The sequence below is a fragment of the Polyodon spathula genome, chromosome 6 (genome assembly GCF_017654505.1).
Source record: "Polyodon spathula isolate WHYD16114869_AA chromosome 6, ASM1765450v1, whole genome shotgun sequence".
NCBI classification, from domain to species: domain Eukaryota; kingdom Metazoa; phylum Chordata; class Actinopteri; order Acipenseriformes; family Polyodontidae; genus Polyodon; species Polyodon spathula.
In genome coordinates, this window is record NC_054539.1 from 17,337,152 (window position 1) to 17,357,649 (window position 20,498).

The following is a 20,498-nucleotide window of genomic DNA, read 5'->3' on the forward strand; positions in this document are numbered from 1 at the left end:
CACCAATAGTATTATTTGCAAGTACTGTAACTAATCTGTATTTGCATATTAATCTTGCATTGTAACCCTGCACAGTACTGCCCTGTAACACCTGGAAGTCACCTAAGAAAAAGGCGTCTGACAAATTATAATAATAATATGAAAAGTTGTGTCAGTCAGAACACAATAATAAGATTCTACTCCTGCTGGGGGCTTAAGGGGACCCCAAACACTGATTTTTCCCCCATTTTTTTATTTATTTTTTGGCCACCAGCCGCCAATGACATCTGAATATAAATCTCGTGGTACATATAAATTACAAATATTTACCAGTCTCTTCATGCATTGCACCGACTACAATAAAAAGGTTCATATTTTGCCCAGATGTCGCTCATAGATATGATACGCGCGTTCAAAAAATTGCCGCTTGCTGATGATGTCATTTGCAGGCCCGTATAGGAGTTCAGAGTCATTGTTAGGATGGCTGTATTATTAGAAACCACGTTAGGAGATATTGTTTTTGATTTATATACAGAGGAAAGACCGAGGGGTAAGAACATTTCTGAATAAAGTATATTAGACTAGTGTCGTAAACTAGAACTAACCCAGCTAAAGTCCTATGCTATGTAGATTCTCGGTTGTAAACATTCCAGTAGGCAGTTTACCGTATTGTTTAAGAATGATGTAAATTTAGCATTTCTAAACCAAGGCCGACAGTGAGAGATACATTACAGTGGTTGAATATGAATGTACCAAAGATGGGTGATGTATTAAAAGCTCTGTTCACTGCTATTACAAAATGTAGTGGTAGTCGTAAGTGTTTGTATACACTGTATTTCAAAAAGCAAACGAACACAAACCTTAAGAATCGTTCATGCGTTTCATTGTAGCCCAAGACTGTTTTTAAAACGAGTCTGTTATTACTTGTATAATCCTCACGTTTCACTGAATCTGATTAATATTTTAATTTCTGTGTTTTTCTTTCGTTTTTTTTTTCAGCTTCCTTGAATTTTCTTAAATTGTGTAAAATCAAATTTTACAACTATTGTCTCATTCACAATGTTCAGGTAATTATTTATTTTAACAATGTCGTGTTTCTGGAATCGAGATCAAAGTCATTAGGTGTGTGATGGAATCTTAATGTACTAAATTTTTTCAAAACTTTTAATCGGGATCAAGGTGATCCGGATTTTGTAATCCTAAATTTTGTGATCAAGATAACATTTATCCACATAACAAATAATTTTCATGATTACGAAATCAATTTTTTGAATAGGCTAGTTCTTAATATATATTTTATTATTACTATTTTTGGAGGCCTTATTTATGATGTGACCTAATTTAATAAAATAGATGATTGTGATAATAATGATTAATACACAGCTTTATTTTGTTATATATATATATATATATATATATATATATATATATATATATATATATATATATATATATAACAAAATCTAAATTACTTTTAATGTTAGTGCACATGTAAAACATGCAAATAATGGTGGTTTTATTTATGCCTATTTGGCAGAAATCAAATAATTAAGTCCTAAATTTAATTTAAAAACAAACTTTTGAAAAAAAGTATCTGTGTTTTTAGTCTGAAATCCAGCATCTCTCAGACGAACTTTCATTTAAGGAAGCATATGCTTTTTTTTTTATTAAAGCCAACCTCTAAATATGTATGTTCCTTTTTGCTTGTATGGGCACAAAACCTAAATATATAAATATTATATTCTAACACTATATTTGGACATATAGTGTCTTTGCTATGACAGTTCAAACTAAATATCGTTGTCCTATGATCATTTAAAAGCTAAATCCACCTCCGCAGTAGGCTCACAATAATCCTGGTATTTTGGATCAAAGTAAACCTGATCGCCTCTTTAAATTCTGAAAAACTCAATTGCAACATTTAATCATGATTAAGTGTGATAGAATTACCAAAATGAAATCTGGATCACAGTAATGCAGATTGCATTTCAATATTTTGAAAAACCCAATTGCACAATATAAGGTAGATCAAACACGTAAATTACCAAAATATTGAAAAACCGGCAGTTATGTACACGTGCCCAACATTGTGCTACAGTTTCAAACATGGCAAATGAAAGAGCACCGTGTGATATGCGAGATTTTTATATATATAAATTAAACAAAAACAAAAAAACTTCAATATTTTGTTTGAATTGTCATAGCAAACACACCCTATTTGTCCAAATAGTGTTAGAATATAATATTTACATATTTATTTAATTTGTATCCATGCAAGCAAAAAGGAAAACATGTATTTAGTGCTGTATCTTTCATTAAAAAATGAATTTAAAAAGTATACACATACACCTCCTTAAACAGAGATGAAAGTGAGAGGTAAAAAAAGTTGAAAAGTGGCATGAATCTGAGATCCAAACCCTGTTGGATTTGGCGCTCAGGACCCTAAATTGAATGAAGTTTCAGATTACACCTGAAATTAGAATGTATACCAAATAATAAGATAACATTAACTGCTGGTTTCACAAACCCAGAGATGCCAATACTTGAGAGTGAACAAAACCGCACTGCCAAGCAAAATTAGGTAAATGTTTTTTTTTTTTTTTTTTGCAAGTCAGGAAGGTAAAATAGGGTCTGTGAAATTTGGTGCAAGTATCCACTCAAATAAAGTTGAGGTAAAATATATATTTAGTTTCAAGTGAAATCTGATTTTTTCTTACCTGTGCACAAGGGCTGAAATAAATGCTGTACAGCATTGTCTTTTCATTTAATGTTCTTGTTCCTTTGGATATCAAATGCAACTTGTTTACATCAGTAAGTCACTCCCTTTTAATTGTTAAAGGTCAAAAAAGAACTATGTACACTTTCAATTGTTATTATTAATTTCTGTTTTTGTGACACCTTCCTTTCCTTCCTGTTTTTTGAGCTATAATAATAATAATAATAATAATAATAATAATAATAATAATAATAATAATAACTAGAACTGCCACACAGTTTTACAGCTTCCAAGCTCAGTACTGGTTGGAAATTTTGGCAAGCTGTAGCATTACATCACAATAGTTAGCAACAGATCATTATTATGTAACAGTTTCAATTCAAAATACTGCATTAGTTCATTATTTCATGATGCTTTATATCTTTAAACACCATAGTAACAATGACTCAATGAGCTAATTTTACATTTGACCTTAGAGAGGTCAAAGGCAAGATGATTTTTTTTTGGACAGAGCTTATATGGCTTCCTATATGTGTTCCATAGTAATCATTAACCAGTATACACTGTAAGGAGTTATAATAAACTCATTTTACAATTTAACTTGAGAGGTCAAAGGTTGCATGCAAGGTAATTTTTGGATAGAGCACATATGGTTTCCAATATATATTCCATAGTAACCATTAACCTGTCTGCACTTTGTATGGAGTTAAAAGCTAGTTTTACATTTGACCGAATATTTTGAAAAGTTTTTAAAGAAATGCGTCAGGTGGCCATATTGGTTTACACACAAACACCATTTTTGAAAAAGTCAGTTGTATTGACACAGGGATAATGCTTGTCAACTTTGGAGTTAATCAACTAAACTGTGTTCAGCCTGAAGCGGTTTTGAATTAAGAACGTAACATGGGTCTGGCCACCATCTTGTTTTATGACACAGTTTTGCTATATTTAAATTCTATTGTCCCTGGGATGATGCCTACCAAGTTAGGTGTTGGTTGTAACGTGCTGGACTCCTGACCGACGATGAAGATGTTTAAAAACACATCCTTTTTTTCCAAGTTTTATTTTTATTCAATTTAGATTGAGTTATTTTAATTTCTGCTAAGTAGGTGTATGTGCACTAACACTAAAAGTCATTTAGATTTTATTAAAAAAAATATATAAAATAAAGTTGTGTATATTTAATCATTATTACTACAATCCTATTTCTTTTGTTAGATTAGTTTATATCATAAATAAGGCCTCCTTTTGGTTATTAATCGTGGTTATTTGTTATGTGGATAAATGTAATCCAGCAGAGATATTTTCTGAAAAAACAAATCAAAATGATCCAGATAAAAGTAATCTCGGTCACAAAATATAGGATTACAAAATCTGGATCACTTTGGTCCAGATTAAGTTTTGAACAACTGGCCCCTGGCGGTCTTTAGTGATCTTTTGAAAAGTCATATAGGTTTGTTGAATCAAGAAGAGAATGTAATATCTACTGCGATACATTTTGTGCTAACTTGTTTTACTCAATTGTCTATCCAGAGAGATTTTATTATCCAGACTGGTGACCCCACAGGCACTGGTCGGGGAGGTGAATCTGTTTTCAGGTAGGTGTATCTTGAATCTTGTTGCGAAGCAAAGTTCTTGCAAAAGGATAGAGAAATATATATATACACAGCTCTGGAAAAAATTAAGAGACCACTGCAAAATGATCAGTTTCTCTGGTTTTACTATTTATAGGTATGTGTTTGGGTAAAATTAACATTTTTGTTTTATTCTATAAACTACTGACAACATTTCTCCCGAATTCCAAATAAAAATATTGTCATTTAGAGCATTTATTTGCAGAAAATGAGAAATGGTCGAAATAACAAAAAAGATGCAGTGTTGTCAGACCTCGAATAATGCAAAGAAAATAAGTTCATATTCATTTTTAAACAACACAATACTAATGTTTTAACTTAGGAAGAGTTCAGAAATCAGTATTTGGTGGAATAACCCTGATTTTCAAGCACAGCTTTCATGCGTCTTGGCATGCTCTCCACCAGTCTTTCACATTGATGTTGGGTGACTTTATGCCACTCCTGGCACAAAAATTCAAGCAGCTCGGCTTTGTTTGATGGCTTGTGACCATCCATCTTCCTCTTGATCACATTCCAGAGGTATTCAGTGGGGTTCAGGTCTGGAGATTGGGCTGGCCATGACAGGGTCTTGATCTGGTGGTCCTTCATCCACACCTTGATTGACCTTGCTGTGTGGCATGGAGCATTGTCCTGCTGGAAAAACCAATCCTCAGAGTTGGGGAACATTGTCAGAGCAGAAGGAAGCAAGTTTTCTTCCAGGACAACCTTGTACTTGGCTTGATTCATGCCAAAGCTGCCTGATTCCAGCCTTGCTGAAGCACCCCCAGATCATCACCGATCCTCCACCATATTTCACGGTGGGCGCGAGACACTGTGGCTTGTAGGCCTCTCCAGGTCTCCGTCTAACCATTAGACGACAGGTGTTGGGTAAAGCTGACAACTGAACTCATCTGGGGGTGCTTCAACAAGGCTGGAATCAGGCAGATTTGTCTTCGTGAAGGGCGCATGAATCAGCCAAGTACAAGGTTGTCCTGGAAGAAAACTTGCTTCCTTCTGCTCTGACAATGTTCCCCAACTCTGAGGATTGGTTTTTCCAGCAGGACAATGCTCCATGCCACACAGCCAGGTCAATCAAGGTGTGGATGGAGAACCACCAGATCAAGACCCTGTCATGGCCAGCCCAATCTCCAGACCTGAACCCCATTGAAAACCTCTGGAATGTGATCAAGAGGAAGATGGATGGTCACAAGCCATCAAACAAAGCCGAGCTGCTTGAATTTTTGTGCCAGGAGTGGCATAAAGTCACCCAACATCAATTTGAAAGACTGGTAGAGAGCATGCCAAGATGCATGAAAGTCATGCTTGAAAATCAGGGTTATTCCACCAAATATTGATTTTTGAACTCTTCCTAAGTTAAAACATTAGTATTGTGTTGTTTAAAAATGAATCTGAACTTATTTTCTTTGCATTATTCGAGGTCTGACAACACTGCATCTTTTTTGTTATTTTGACCAGTTGTCATTTTCTGCAAATAAATGCTCTAAATGACAATATTTTTATTTGAAATTTGGGAGAAATGTTGTCAGTAGTTTATAGAATAAAACAAAAATGTTCATTTTACCCAAACGCATACCTATAAATAGTAAAACCAGAGAAACTGATAATTTTGCAGTGGTCTCTCAATTTTTTCCAGAGCTGTGTGTGTGTGTGTGTGTGTGTGTGTGTGTGTGTGTGTGTGTGTATGTATATATATATATATATATATATATATATATATATATATATATATACACATACATACAACACACATACACACATATATATATATATTATATATAATATAGTATATATATCATTTGTAAACATTCAAGTTGTCGAAACTTCAAGTTTTCAAAACACCTTATGTTTGTGATTTTTTTTGTTTTTTTTTTTTTTTTTTTTTTTTTTTTTTTTTTTTTTTTTTTTTTTTTTTTTTTTTTTTTTTTTTTTTGTTTTTTTTTTTTTTTTTTTTTTTTTTTTTTTTTTTTTTTTTTTTTTTTTTTTTTTTTTTTTTTTTTTTTTCTTTTTTTTTTTTTTTTTTTTTTTTTTTTTTTTTTTTTTTTTTTTTTTTTTTTTTTTTTTTTTTTTTTTTTTTTGTTTTTTTTTTTTTTTTTTTTTTTTTTTTTTTTTTTTTTTTTTTTTTTTTTTTTTTTTTTTTTTTTTTTTTGTTTTTTTTTTTTTTTTTTTTTGTTTTTTTTTTTTTTTTTTTTTTTTTTTTTTTTTTTTTTTGACTGTAAAAATAAATATACAAATAAATAAACTGTCAGTGCAACACTTTGAATGGCTGTTACAATTCCATGGGCCAAAAGGTTGGCAGTCCAAAATTATTATTATTATTTTTATTTTTTTTGTTAAAGAAGAGCAATATGTATTAATCGGTGTCCATAAATGTTTCTCGCAGTAAACTGTATGGTGATCAAGCTAGGTTTTTTGAAGCCGAGAAAGTGCCCAGGATCAAGCACAAGAAAAAGGGGACAGTGTCTATGGTGAATAATGGCAACGACCGGCATGGCTCTCAGGTAACATGAAATGTTGGTAAAACTGAAGAAAGTACTTTGTCTAGTAGACAGATGTTTATACAAGTGTTTCTTTGTCAGTTTCTTGCTTAAAATGTTGTTTATCTCTACAACTTTCACAAAATAAAGAAAACCGCACTCTCAGACAAAGTCCAGAAATTTATTTAGTCATTTCAACTTTAGAAAACAAATGAATGACGTTTCGGCCGCTAGGTTTTCATCAAATACTGCTGCTTAAAAGTTTTTTTTTTTAAACAGTACTTTAGAACTAATAAACCCAATTTACAAAACTTGACATATTTAAGGTCACATTAAGTTTGATATTATTTAATTAAATTGTACCCTGTTTTTTTAAAAATGTTTTGAAATGCCCAATTTGATTGCCACCTCACCTGCAACCCCCTTACATATCAGCAGTCTCTGTCTGCAGTTGTTGGGCACCTGACCAGCAGGGGACGCCAGCTCTCGATGACCACTCCAGCAGTCACCATAAATCCCCAGCCAAGATCAGCAACTTGGCACAAGACTGTGTTGTAGTCTAGAACAGTTTAATGAATATCAGACTCTTTTATCCACCAACAAAGCTTGGTTTATTTAAAGTACAACAGATTGTTACAGAAGATAATTTTATTTTTATTAATTTTGTTTTCTTCAGATTAATTTTATGTATTTTTTTCTTTCTTAATTAGTTCCTTATTACTACAGGGGAAGCCCTGGATTATCTTGATGGGGTTCACACAGTGTTTGGGGAGGTAACTGAAGGCATGGATGTCCTCATGAAGATCAATGAGGCCTTTGTGGACAAGGATTTCCTCCCTTTCCAGGATATCAGGTGAGAGGCCTGCGACATCAAGCCATGTTGTTGAAGCAGTTCTTAAGACAGCGACACTGACAAATTCATTTTATATATTATATTTTTATTTTATATATATACAGAGTGTCTAATATATGTATTAGTTATAACATTTGTAACTGAAGGTATTACACTTCTTTTAGTATTGATTTTTGAAGGGCTTTGTATGTGAAGTTTTTTCTTTCACATTCAGAATAAACCACACAGTGATACTGGATGATCCCTTTGACGATCCACAAGGCCTGCCAATACCTGATCGCTCTCCTGAACCAACAAAGGAACAGCTAGATGTGAGTAAAGTCGTTATTCACAACACATTGTAAGCACCCAAAAATCAGTTTTACTACGATAATCTTTGTAATAGTGGCTCCCAGCTACTTGATGGGAGCTACCAACCTAAAGGAAAAATGGACCAATTAATATTTGAGATTGCAAATGATCAAATGTAAAGAAAAGCATGCACTATACAACACATGTTATATATGTTACAGTTCATGTGTAAATTTGGTAAATCTATAGATAAACTGGTAAATGTGTAGATTTACCAGCTCAGTGGTCAATGTATAAAATAAGTAAGGAGATGGTAGTAAACGATGTCTTTTACTTGCATCCATGATCACTGTCTGGCAACAATTCACAATATAAAATATGTTTTGGCAGCAAAGTGACATAGCACACTACGTATGGTTCTCACTGAAATGCAAAACCTGCGTGCCCTTCAGTTATGATTTTTTCTAAATGAGTTCAACTTAATACAAAATCACACTTAGTACAGGCATGAGTTTTGCTTAAGTGATGTCATTATTACCATATGTACCTAATGTTGCCCTATGGTAAATTTTGATTTAAAATAAAATCGGGAGGTTTATTTATTTATTTTTACATAACGCGAAAGACAAGGGGGATAAAATCGTTAATTATAACCAGAAAGCTGTCTGTAATCATGCCTATATATAGAAGTAAAAAATAACCCACTTCAGGGTGTGGTAAGACAATTCTTACCTCGCACCCTGGAGTGGGTTATTTCACTTATAAAATGGCTTTTTTTTTTTTTTTTTTTTTTTTTTTTTTTTTTAAATTTTTTAATAATAATTACACAAACTAGAAATTTTATTATGTATCCTTTCACAGAGAAAAAAAGTCCCTTAAGACTTTTATTGTAACATATATTTTCTTTTTTTTATTTGCCATAAACATTACTTTGAATATTGCCATTTATAGTAACATTTTTGAGGTGAAATGACATTTGTGAATTGAAAGCAGACTGATTTCCCACATCTGAGGGACGATTCATGGAACAGCCGAACACTGCACCGCACTGTAGTGAGGAGGGGCTTCCAAGTGTGTTGTTTTTTTTATTAATTTTTTTTTGTAGGAATTAATCCTACTCAAGTGTTGTGGTCTTCGAGAAGCTGACCAATAATTTCTGACACACTTTTCACACCAGTGGCCGGTAACCGGCATAATTTCCCTAGATTGTAAACCAGCATTGGATGATATGTGGACTAAGCGACTTCCGTGTCGGTTTGCGCAGTGCTGCAGTCCTTCCCGTCCGCGGCGAGCACAATTTAGAATTCTATACTGAACCTGACCTTGTTTAGAAGCCCAACGGTTGTGTCAGCAGAGATCAGGAGAGATTTTAATTTTGTTTTAAATACGTTTCTGAAATCAGTGGGTAGTGATGAGATGTATCTGTGGTGTTGAGTTTAAATATTGCATACTCGCTAGTCAGTTTTATACGGTGATATTTAGTTTAATAAGTAGATGCCGTTGCTGCATAGGTATATCTATTACATGCTGAGTGAGACTTGTCTGGTGATTTCTCAGATGGCTTTTGAAGTGTTACTGCTACTGCTTGTCTCAGAGTTTTTTTGTTCTGTTTTCTGACTAAATAAATGCCACCGTATATTTGCCAATTTTTCTGTAATTCTTAGTGACAGAGATGAGAAAAACAGATTGTTGAGTGATTTAAATGCCGTTTCAGTTGTATGATGACATTTTTACCTACAGAAACACTGTTTAGATAATTGTTGCTATTAAGGCATAGTAATATTAATAGATCAGGTAAGTAAGTTGGTCTGTGATGTCATAGCCATGCGGTGACAATTATTACCGCACGGTCTTTTGATCTTGTTCAGCCAGTCACAGCACTTAATTTATCCAAGCCATTTTATAACAAAACATTAATACATGGTCTCTGCTAAATACATAAATTATTATTATTTAATAATAATATTGCAAGAAGGGATGCAGTGAAGTTTAGAAATAATACAAAAAAATCGTAAGCCTGGAGTTTAAGAAAAATAAATAATAAATGAATTCATTTACACAAGTACGTAACAGATCTTACAGAATTCTTTTTTTGACATTAAGCTCCCTGTTGTTACTTTATTTCCGAATTCACCTCAAATGCTGTAGCATTAACTACCATTGCCTTAGTTATCTTATACGTTGACCAGTGAGCTGGTAAATCTACACATATACTGGTTATTTTATAGCTTCACCGGTGAGCCAGTTAATCTACACATAAACCATAGCATGTATAAATAGGGGTTTTAATTGATTAATCACACCTGTGATTTAAAAAAACAAACAAAAAAAAAATGGATTGATTAATCTTAGTGCAGCAAAAAACAGTGCATGAAAAACAAATCTTGAAAAATGGCGGAGAGTACTTACTGGAAGGTAGTCCAAATATCTCAGAATGAAGAAGGAAAGACTGCAATATTTACTCTGATGGTTTCCTTTCACAGCAGTACTACATCACTCCCCCCCTCCTTCTCAGCAGTACTACATCACTCCCCCTCCTCAGCAGTACTACATCACTCCCCCCTCCCTCAGCAGTACTACATCACTCCCCCTCCTTCTCAGCAGTACTACATCACTCCCCCCTCCTTCTCAGCAGTACTACATCACTCCCCCACCTTCTCAGCAGTACTACATCACTCCCCCCTCCTCAGCAGTACTACTGCACTCCCCCCTTTCTTAGCAGTACTAGATCACACACACACACACCTTTATTTGCTTTTAAAAGTACTATAAACTTTTTAACCCATCCTCAGCACCATTGATTAAAAAAGAAAAGAAAACCCTCCCCTTCCAATGAAACATTCAAATTGTAAAATATCACACACAACATTTACAAACTGTTAATACCTGAAGTGACTCACTTTGGCTAACTTCCAATTACATGTGACCAAATAACTTTTATCATTATGTTCTCAAGGGAGTACCAGCAGAAATGGTTTGGTACACATCAAATTTGGAGCTAGATTTTTTATATTTATAAATGTTGTAATTATATATATTATAAAAACACATGACAGAATAAATGTTCTAATATAACCAAGTCAGATACATCAAAAACAAGCTCCTGTGTCTTGTTTTGTTTGATCCAAGCTGTACTGCAAAGTATGGTGGCCCAGTAAGTAAAAAAAAAAAAAAAAAAAAAACTAAATTAAGAACATAAGAACATAAGAACATAAGAACATAAGAAAGTTTACAAACGAGAGGAGGCCATTCGGCCCATCTTGCTCGTTTGGTTGTTAGTAGCTTATTGATCCCAAAATCTCATCAAGCAGCTTCTTGAAGGATCCCAGGGTGTCAGCTTCAACAACATTACTGGGGAGTTGATTCCAGACCCTCACAAATTCTCTTTGTCGTGTTTACAGGACCACGGTCCTTAAACTTTGGTTAATGACAGTGACGGAGACAATAACAATAATTTATTGATGTTTAAGTATGAGTCTGGATTGCTGGTTAATACAACGAACAAATCATCACACATTCTCTGTTTATTTCAGTAGCCTAACACCAAATTCCAGCCCCGGGGATTTAAAAGCAGAAACATGTTCGCTTGACAGCACAACAGTATTTATAGAAGTATATAACTGAGGGAAACATTAGCGTACTTTCACACTGCCACTCCCCATAACTACATCCCTCTTCTCTTAATGGACAGCTAAATCGAGATCCCTACTATCATTGGTTGCTTCAAGTGTCCAATAAAAGAAAACCACTGTAAGTGGAGTTGCCATCTATCACCCTCCATGTATATATTTTTTTAAAACCTTGATGCAGTGAATGATAGCACTAGCAATATGGGGACTGGTATTTAGTTACGGTCTTCAGACCCGATGGGAAATTGGGAGGTTAGGCAGGTATGGGTCACAGCCAGATAGTATGCACCCTCGTTGCCTTTGTGAAAAATGTTTTCCTGTTAAAAATGGACTGACGGTACGCCTTTTGCGTCTTAAAAACAACATGTAAGTCTGCATTTTATTTTATTTGTGCGCTTGCGTACCAGTTATGTGAACCCCTGCACTAATTTTGTTTTTACAGTCATTTTGTAGGCTGCACAGTATTTTACTAACATGTTTGTTTTATACATTGTATAGTGATCATGCACACCTAACTAAGTACTCATGGTTTGCAGAGTGGACGTATAGGAGCTGATGAAGACATTGATGATGCCAAAGGAAAGAGTTTGGAGGAAGTGGATGAAGTGATCAAAGAAAAAGAAGCGAAAACGCAGGCCATACTTTTGGAGATGGTAAGACAATGCAATCATTTGAACTTGGCGAATAAATTATTCTACAGTTAATAAAACTCTTTAAGGTTGGTTGTAAACATGTTCACTATATGCAAATACAGCCATTTGCTACACCGTTTATACATACTGAGGGTAATACTGGATAATGTAACAATTCAGCAGAACAGTGGAATCCTTATTTATGATATATGCTTGATTTGTAAATGTAAATTGTTATGACTTTCCCAACCAAGAAACTTCAAATTCAACAAAACACTGGTACCTTTTAAATATGGAATGTATTGTACTGTAAATACTAGAGAGAGTGCATTTATTCTGATAAGTCAAAAGCGCATTGCACATGATGTTCAGATAAACAAGAAGTTAGGGCAATCTAGGTTTGGTGTATTATAGTTAGTGCTGTGATGAACACATGATTTTCATGTTAGGGTATTCACTCAGAATTTAAACATTTGTTCGTTTTCAAAAAGTAATAAAAGCCATTATATTGCTCAGAATGCAGGCAGAGACTGCATAGCAGCAGGGTCAGGGGGGCGTGGCCTGTGTGTGTGCCTGTGTTTTATGGCAGGATGTTACAGTAACACATCAAAGTAGAAAAATATCCCAGGAGTAAAGAATACGTTGTGTTGGCCTTACTTTACCCCAGTGAAGTAACTACAAAACAAAGGATGCCAAATAGCAGTTCAAGTTAAATGTTTTGTTTATTCCCGAAATAAATAGTACATAAAGTTGACACCGCATTTCAGAGGTCACGTTTACGCAGAATTCAGTCTTCTATACGCAGGACATTCTAATAAAACGCAAACAAATAACAGCAGTGCATTTCTAAAACACAGATGTAAAAGACAACAGATCCCCTTTTTATCCCTATCCAATAATTTAGTTTAATATATTACGAAGTAGTATTATGCAATGCAACGTGTAAAAATGGTTCCACTGCCCCCTACATCCTCTGTTGTAAAACACATGCTCAAAAAAAGACTTAAGACCATGGATGAGGCCTGCAGGGTTTTTATTAAACTATTTCAACATCTTTTCCACTTTAGCAAAACTTGCAGCAATTGCAATTTCGATACCTGTATCCAGTGTACCAGCAGAACAGGGTTTTAGCTGAGTGTCAGAACAGAGTGCAGACCAGCAAATGCTCTCATTGATGTGAGGATCATCTAAAACATGACAATTTCAGTGGAAGCTCCTTAGAATTAAGACTTTGATTTAGAAAGAGCACAACTCATTTTTTGACTTGTGTGCTAAAAGGAAAATGTAAAGAACAGCAAAACTGTAAATAGTGATGTTGAGAGCTACCCGCAGAGACATTGGTGCATGTTCTACAACACTGATTTTTACACTGCGAATGGGGGATTTTCAAAAGAAAAGATTTCATGGTAACCTTGTCTTTGTCTATTTCTACTACCATTATTTATACTGTGTACTGTTTTGCATGTTTTGAAATAGTTACATTGGAAAATAATATAACTGTTGATACAATATGCAGATTGAGATGGTATGCTTTTTACAAGTGCACATTTTTAAAAGCCGCATTTTATTTATAATTATTTATTTTTAATTCCTTGCATTTCGTTTCTTCACAGGAAACAGTGGCCATATACATGTTTTCATAAAGTAATAACATGAGGTTTACCTGTGCCTTTTTGTAGCGCAATGAAACCAAGCAAAAACTGAAGTTTTAACTTTAAACACTTCAAATAAAACAAACGTGGAAATGGCGTTGTAAAGTGAAGGGGATTACATTGCACATAACAAAGTCGCAACAGAAAATATATAATATATACAATCTATAAAAATCACTACATGACATTTACAGCAAGTTGGGCACTGTTTAAGCGAGGCATTTCAGAATGACATGCTTGCCTTTTTTATGTCATGAGATTCTAATTCGTGCTAAAGCAGCACAACGCTTTTTTGACCCAGATAGCTTTCCAGAGCACAGTACTTGCACGCGCATAATCTGGTTTGTTTACTTTTTTGCAGTCTAAAACTTTTAAATAGAGGTTCAAGAGCTGCTGTTCAGAGCTCTTTTTCATTTGCCATATTTGAAACTGTAGCACAACTTTTGGCAAGGCGGTAAGTAAGTGCAAGGTATTTTTGTAATTTCTAGCATCTGAACATCTAAATTTTGTATCCGAATGTATATTAGAAAAAAGTTGTTCGTATATTTAGATATTTGTCCCACGACAAATTATAGTTCTCATTAGGCAGAAGGTGTATTTGTTTATTTGATTAGGTAGGAATGTTATTCATTTAGTACTGCCTTATGTTTGGGGCATGGGAAGAGCCTTTTGTAGTTCTGGGTTTAACCATTTCCTCTGTTTGTTTATTAAGGTAGGTGACCTGCCTGATGCAGATATTAAACCCCCTGAAAATGTCTTGTTTGTTTGCAAACTGAATCCAGTCACCACCGATGAAGATTTGGAGATCATATTCTCTCGATTTGGACTCATCAAAAGGTGGGATGATAAATGCAATTTTACAAAGAGATCCTGTTTCATTTGCCCGATTTTTTTTTTTTTTTTTAAATTTTTTTATATAAAAGTAGTTCCTCGTTAAGGGATATACACTCCGGAAGGATTAGGTAATTTGTTACTGCCTGCTGAAGCAAAAATATAAATGGAATTTTATAGATACCACTAGAACTTATGTTGAAAACCAGAGAAATTAAAATGTATACCTACTGTAACAAGATTTTTTTTTCAGTCAGCTAATACAGCACATGCATTAGTTATGTGGCAACATTTACTGTATTTTATGTGAACTTAACACCGATTGTCTCCTTTGCAGTTGTGAAATCATTAGAGACTCAAAAACCAAAGAGTCCCTGTGCTACGCTTTCATTGAGTTTGAAAAGGTACAGTTTGCCTGTGTGTTTTTATTGTGGGATAGAAAGAGGCTTGTCTGGTGGTACCAGATGTATCTATATCATACAAATCACTTGAATTGAATTGGTAATATCTTAAGTAATCTGTTGCTTTTAATTGTTGTATGTATATCCTTTGTTCTTCTCTTCTACTTTTCTGCTAAGTGATAGCTAAAATTGTGAGAGCTTTGTTTCACAGCATGCCCAGTGCATGTATTTGTTATAGGGTGTTATTACTTATAATACCTTTATTATAAATTACCTTTCATTCTTTCCCTTCCTGGTATCTGGTTAAAATACAGGGGTACATGAATCTTAACTATAATGAGTTAACTGACTAAAATCTTTGTTTTAATGGGGATTCACTTCTTTTTTGTTTAAGAAATAGTCATTAAACATTTATTGGTAGTCAAGACACATAGCTGAGTTTACAAAGGCTGCAGCTGTTAATTATGGGATAAACTAATTCTGACAGCTAGAGGGCAGTAAGTCACTTAAGTTCACAAATGTAATAACTCAGTTTACAGTGGCCCAAAAAATATTCAGATAGTTAACCCTAAATTCCCAGTAACACTAAGTAAAATGACACATTGTGCTAATTAAACTTATTAATGTCAATTAAGTAATCTATCAAGTATGTCACGCTATTTTTTAGCAAAGTTACAGGACTATACTAGTACTTTTTAATGCTCAACAAATATATAGTATGGTATATTGCAACAGCAATAATTTGGGGAGCTGTCACTAATGAGGAATCTGAATCGTTTTGTTGCTGTGGTCAGTTTAGCAACGTATTTTTTACAAGTGGGGCTCAAATAACATCAAGCATTTTGCCTTTGTCATAACCAGGAAGAAGACTGTGAAAAGGCTTACTTTAAGATGGACAATGTGCTCATCGATGACCGGAGAATACATGTGGATTTTAGCCAGTCTGTTGCTAAGATTAAATGGAAAGGAAAAGGTAGGGAGTTGAATTGTATTATTTGATTTTAATTATTGTGCTTGATTGTTAACTGTTCCCATTCGATATCATCTTGTTTCTGTGGACATCACAGAGATAGCAACACATTACCATACATAATTGTCACTGGGCACAAACAAACTGTGTTGTCTTGTATGGACTGATTAGAATGAACAGTGGGGGGTGGGGGTGGGGGAGCTTGTGTCTCTACAGCAAATAGCACCAGTGAATACAAATTTCTTGTAAAATTTTACATGATTTAAGGTTAATATTGAATTCAGGAAGACCCACATACACTTTCATTGTAGGTGGAAAGTATACTAAGGATGACTTCAAAGCCTATGAGAAGGACCTGGACAAACGCTCCAAATTGGCTCTAAAAGACAAAATAAAACCCAAACAAGAGTATCCTTTCACTCCCTTTGCACTTCTGAAGTAAGTAAAATGGCAGTACTAGATTTTCATCTAGCCATTAGAGGTTACCAATTAAGTTTATTTAGTTTTTTTAATTTCTTTTTTTTGTGTGCCTAATTATTTTACCCCTGATTTTCTCCCCAATTTGAAATGCCCAAGCAATTCCCCACACAGCTCAGGAGAACTGAAGGTTCAGTGGGTCCTCTGATTCCACGACAGAGACAGCTTCCTCTTTTTCACCTAGGAACTCTAGCACGGATGTCAGCGAGCTACTGACCTCTGGAGGCCAAAAGCCAGCCCTGTGTCTGCTTTTGAGCTCACTGGGCACCTGCCCTGCAGGGTTTGCCGTAGCGCAATGAGGAGAAAAAGTCCCTGCCAGTTTTGCCTACTTAACCCACAGGAGCACCAGAGCCATTTTGACGCTCCCTTCGGAATCCCCAGTGAAGTCTGGCTACTTCGCACAGCCAAGATGCAAACATGTACTGTATACTCACCCTTTTACCAGGTGAGCCACTCGGGGACCCACCACTGAGTTTTGATGGTCATCGATTTGATTCTCAGACAGTTTTTAACAGTCTATTACAGAAGACTAATTTGAATTGTTGGTATATTAAACCAAACGCTGAGAAAACCTTTCAATGGCCGAGTGAGACAGATAGGAGCCGAGTGAGACCGATACGAGAGACGCTGAAAAAAAAAGGGGCGGATCTGAGCAATACACATAGTCCCTGCACCACAGACACAACACGGACATAAACGAGCAAGATATTTGCTTCTGCATTCCAGCGCTCAAAGAATATCATGGACATTTGCCAAGCTTTTTGAGATGTTCTAGTAATAAAATAATGACTTGGATCGCATTATTGAGGAGTCTGGTGATTTATCATTATGCACGACTATGAAGAGGTATGTGATAAATACAGCGAACAAGTGGTAGGGCAGTACTGAGTGTCCTGTTGATTTAAACCTGTTCTACTTTGAGTAAAATTACTTTTAAACAGCGCACATCAAATAAACAGCGATTGTGAAAATAAATTGGACCTGACCCGCCTGACAGGCGATTTATAAATGGATGGCAAAGGGTTAACGACATTTATTATCATTATTTTTTAGCCAAGGGGGAGCACTAGTAATACGTTGTTTTTTTTTGGTCAAAATCTTAAAATCAGGATGACTATTTCTGCTTTAGTTTTCCTTAACAAACCCTGAAGCTCCAAATACGATCTTCTTCTGGAGGAAGGTACAGATGAGGCTGGGGGGAGCCAGTTGCATTCTGGGAAAAAGCACAAAGAGAAGAAGCACCACTATTCTGATGATGAGGATGAAAGGAAGTCAAAGAAGTCCAAGGTACAGGTTGATGAATCTTGTGTGTAATGTTATTGGCCCAATCTACCCATTGACCATTGGCAGTTCCTTTCTAATTATTACAAATTGTATGTAGGCTCAGCACTCTGTGACTTGAAAAATGATTTTGGTGAGCTGGTACAATTGTAAGGAATCTTAGGGGTGGCCGAGTAGATATTAAACCAGCCAATCAAACCTTCATTAACTGCCTCATCCAATGTACAGTTCTCATTACCAGATGCTGTCATTCAGGCCTAATGCACATCTAGTCATGCATAGAACTATTCTAACAACCCAGCAACTTTACCTCCTAGTCCAAGGAAGACTAGAATGCTATCCTGTGTGACTGAAGTGCACTGAGATAAGAGCTATAATCCATTTTGTAACATGTTGAATTGGAGCCTACAGCTGGGGAACGTTTTTATTAAAAACTAGTTTCTTTACTAAAACCACATGTGATCTATAGTATTTCTCATAAACCCTGATTTATATCTAATCTACTCAAGGTGTCCCTGATCTCTGCTCCGATATCATACAAACATTACAATTTCTCATAGGACTGGCCCATGGGTTGGCTTACTGGAGGGATTTGCAGGTATTGTCGCAGGGACGCCCTCTAAGACCATACTGCCCAGTTTCAGTCGCTGCAAACCACAAATACATAAGAGCCCATGAGAAGACAGAGAAAAGACTAGTCTAATTGTGGGGAAAATGGGTTTGAAAGACTATTCACTATTTAATTTCCATATTGAACAAATTTAAGTTAAATAGGTTACAATGAGTTGAATGAAAAAAATTGAATTTTAAATCATGTACTGAACAATATGTAGCCTAACATGACCATTAGAAGCAATTTAAGTAGCATTAGAAAGGAAGTGAAGGACTTCTTTTACAGTACAATTGTGTAGAAAAAAAAGCATAAAACAACAGAATCACATCCAATGAAACACTTATTGAAATGTGTATTTACTACTTTATCAAGTTAGTTTGAGAGAGTAACAAGTGCAGTGTTGCCCAAAGTACCACCTTCCTCTGGTCATCAGAATTAGTAGGCTGGACACATTATCTCATAACATGAAGTCCTGTGTGAAACTGTTGATTGGACCACTGGGCTTGATATACTACTAAGAAGACTCCCTAGCCTGCATCTCAATCCCATTCTGCCTGTATCATATTCTTTGTCATTGGGAATGACAGTAATTATTCATTGTCAGTGTAAAAATTGAGATTCTGTTTTTCAGCTGATTTTAAGTGAGCGAGTTGAGGTTTTGGGGCTATAGCAACATTTTTGGGAGTTACCTAATTCATCATCAGTAGTACAGATATGGCAGCATGGTAACAGAAAGAGAGGTACAGGCAGTCCTCGCACTTACGACACAATTGGTTCCTGAAAGTCTTGTTGTAAGTCGAAGCACATTTTCCCATAGGAACAATGTTATAAATTGGGGTTACGTTCATGACTTCGGCAGGATAATACAGTTTTACAAAAATGACCCGTTATATTGTACTCATGCAAATATTTATTTAAATCTTTACACTCGGCCCGGTGGTTACGCGCATATTACTCAGACACCTACCTGGTTTGTTTAAAAGTACAGACTAGGGGCTTTGCAGTGGCGTATTCAGTGTGTGTATGCGGTACTCCTAGCAGGAAGTATGATCGCCTGAAGTTAAGCCCCTCCATCATGTGACAGAATTCTTACACTGTCTTAAAAAGCGTTAGGGCAAATAAATTAAAAAAAAAAAAAAAAAAAAAAAAAAAAAAAGTTACATGCATAAAAAAAACGCTAGACTAAGTAAGTTCGGACACCGAGCATGTGCACATGACGCGTGGCTCAGGTCTCACCATGTCGTAAATACCATATCGATGTCATAAAGTCGAAGCAGGTTAATAATGCAAAAGAGTTGTAAGTGCTGTGCGTCTTAAGTTGAGGATTGCCTGTATTCCTGAGCCAGGTTGTCTCTTGTGTGTTTCTCAGCACCGCCGAGACAGCCTGGAGGATCAGTACAGAGACCAGGGGAGGAAGGCCGAGCGACGCCGCAGTCATAGCAGGAGTCGATCCCGGGAAAGAGACAGCCACAAACCTAGCAAGTCAAAGGGGAACAGGGACCGGGACCGGGACAGGAGGGACAGGAGCCGGAGTCCAAGAAAATGCAAAGACAAGGAACGCAGCCGGCACAGATGAGGAGAACCCCCACTCACAGCGATTCGACCAGGAATCCTTGCCCCTTGTTTTTTTTGTTTGTGTTTTTTTTTTTTTTTTTAAATAAATGAATTTAATTTTCTTGCTGGTTTGTGAGCAATGGACATTGAAGGCTGCCTTGCAGGGAAAATCTTCTTAGGCAAAATCTGTTCAGCCTCCATGTCCAATGTGTTTTTTTTTTTTTTTAAACTACCTGCAAAGGTACTGGCCAAGTTCTAATCGTGCAGCTGTGCTTTACACTGAGGGCTAAGTTAAGAACTAACTGTTTTTAACCTGCATCAGTGAAGAGTTGTACCTAGTCAGGGTAACTCTCTCTTGCTACTTCATAGTTTATAAATATCATCATCTGATATGCACCTGAGATTTTTTAATAAACTACAGGAATATTGGTTGTTACTTTTGTATTAAATGAATGCTTGTAATAGTGACCTTTTATGGCTAGCTCTTTAAAAAAATAAATAAGTAAATAAA

The 20,498-nt window shown here is 35.4% G+C and overlaps 1 protein-coding gene across 1 annotated transcript; it reads left to right on the forward strand.

Annotated features, from left to right (window-relative positions):
- Positions 1-229: 229 nt before the first annotated feature.
- On the forward strand, positions 230-20,498 carry ppil4 (peptidylprolyl isomerase (cyclophilin)-like 4). Its single transcript, XM_041252334.1, has 13 exons — positions 230-529; positions 979-1,046; positions 4,229-4,293; positions 6,710-6,827; positions 7,514-7,656; positions 7,871-7,967; positions 12,113-12,229; positions 14,573-14,697; positions 15,029-15,095; positions 15,954-16,065; positions 16,374-16,470; positions 17,691-17,826; positions 19,803-20,498. Exons 1-13 carry the CDS (start codon positions 460-462, stop codon positions 20,007-20,009), a joined length of 1,422 nt encoding a protein of 473 aa, XP_041108268.1. The 5' UTR covers positions 230-459; the 3' UTR covers positions 20,010-20,498.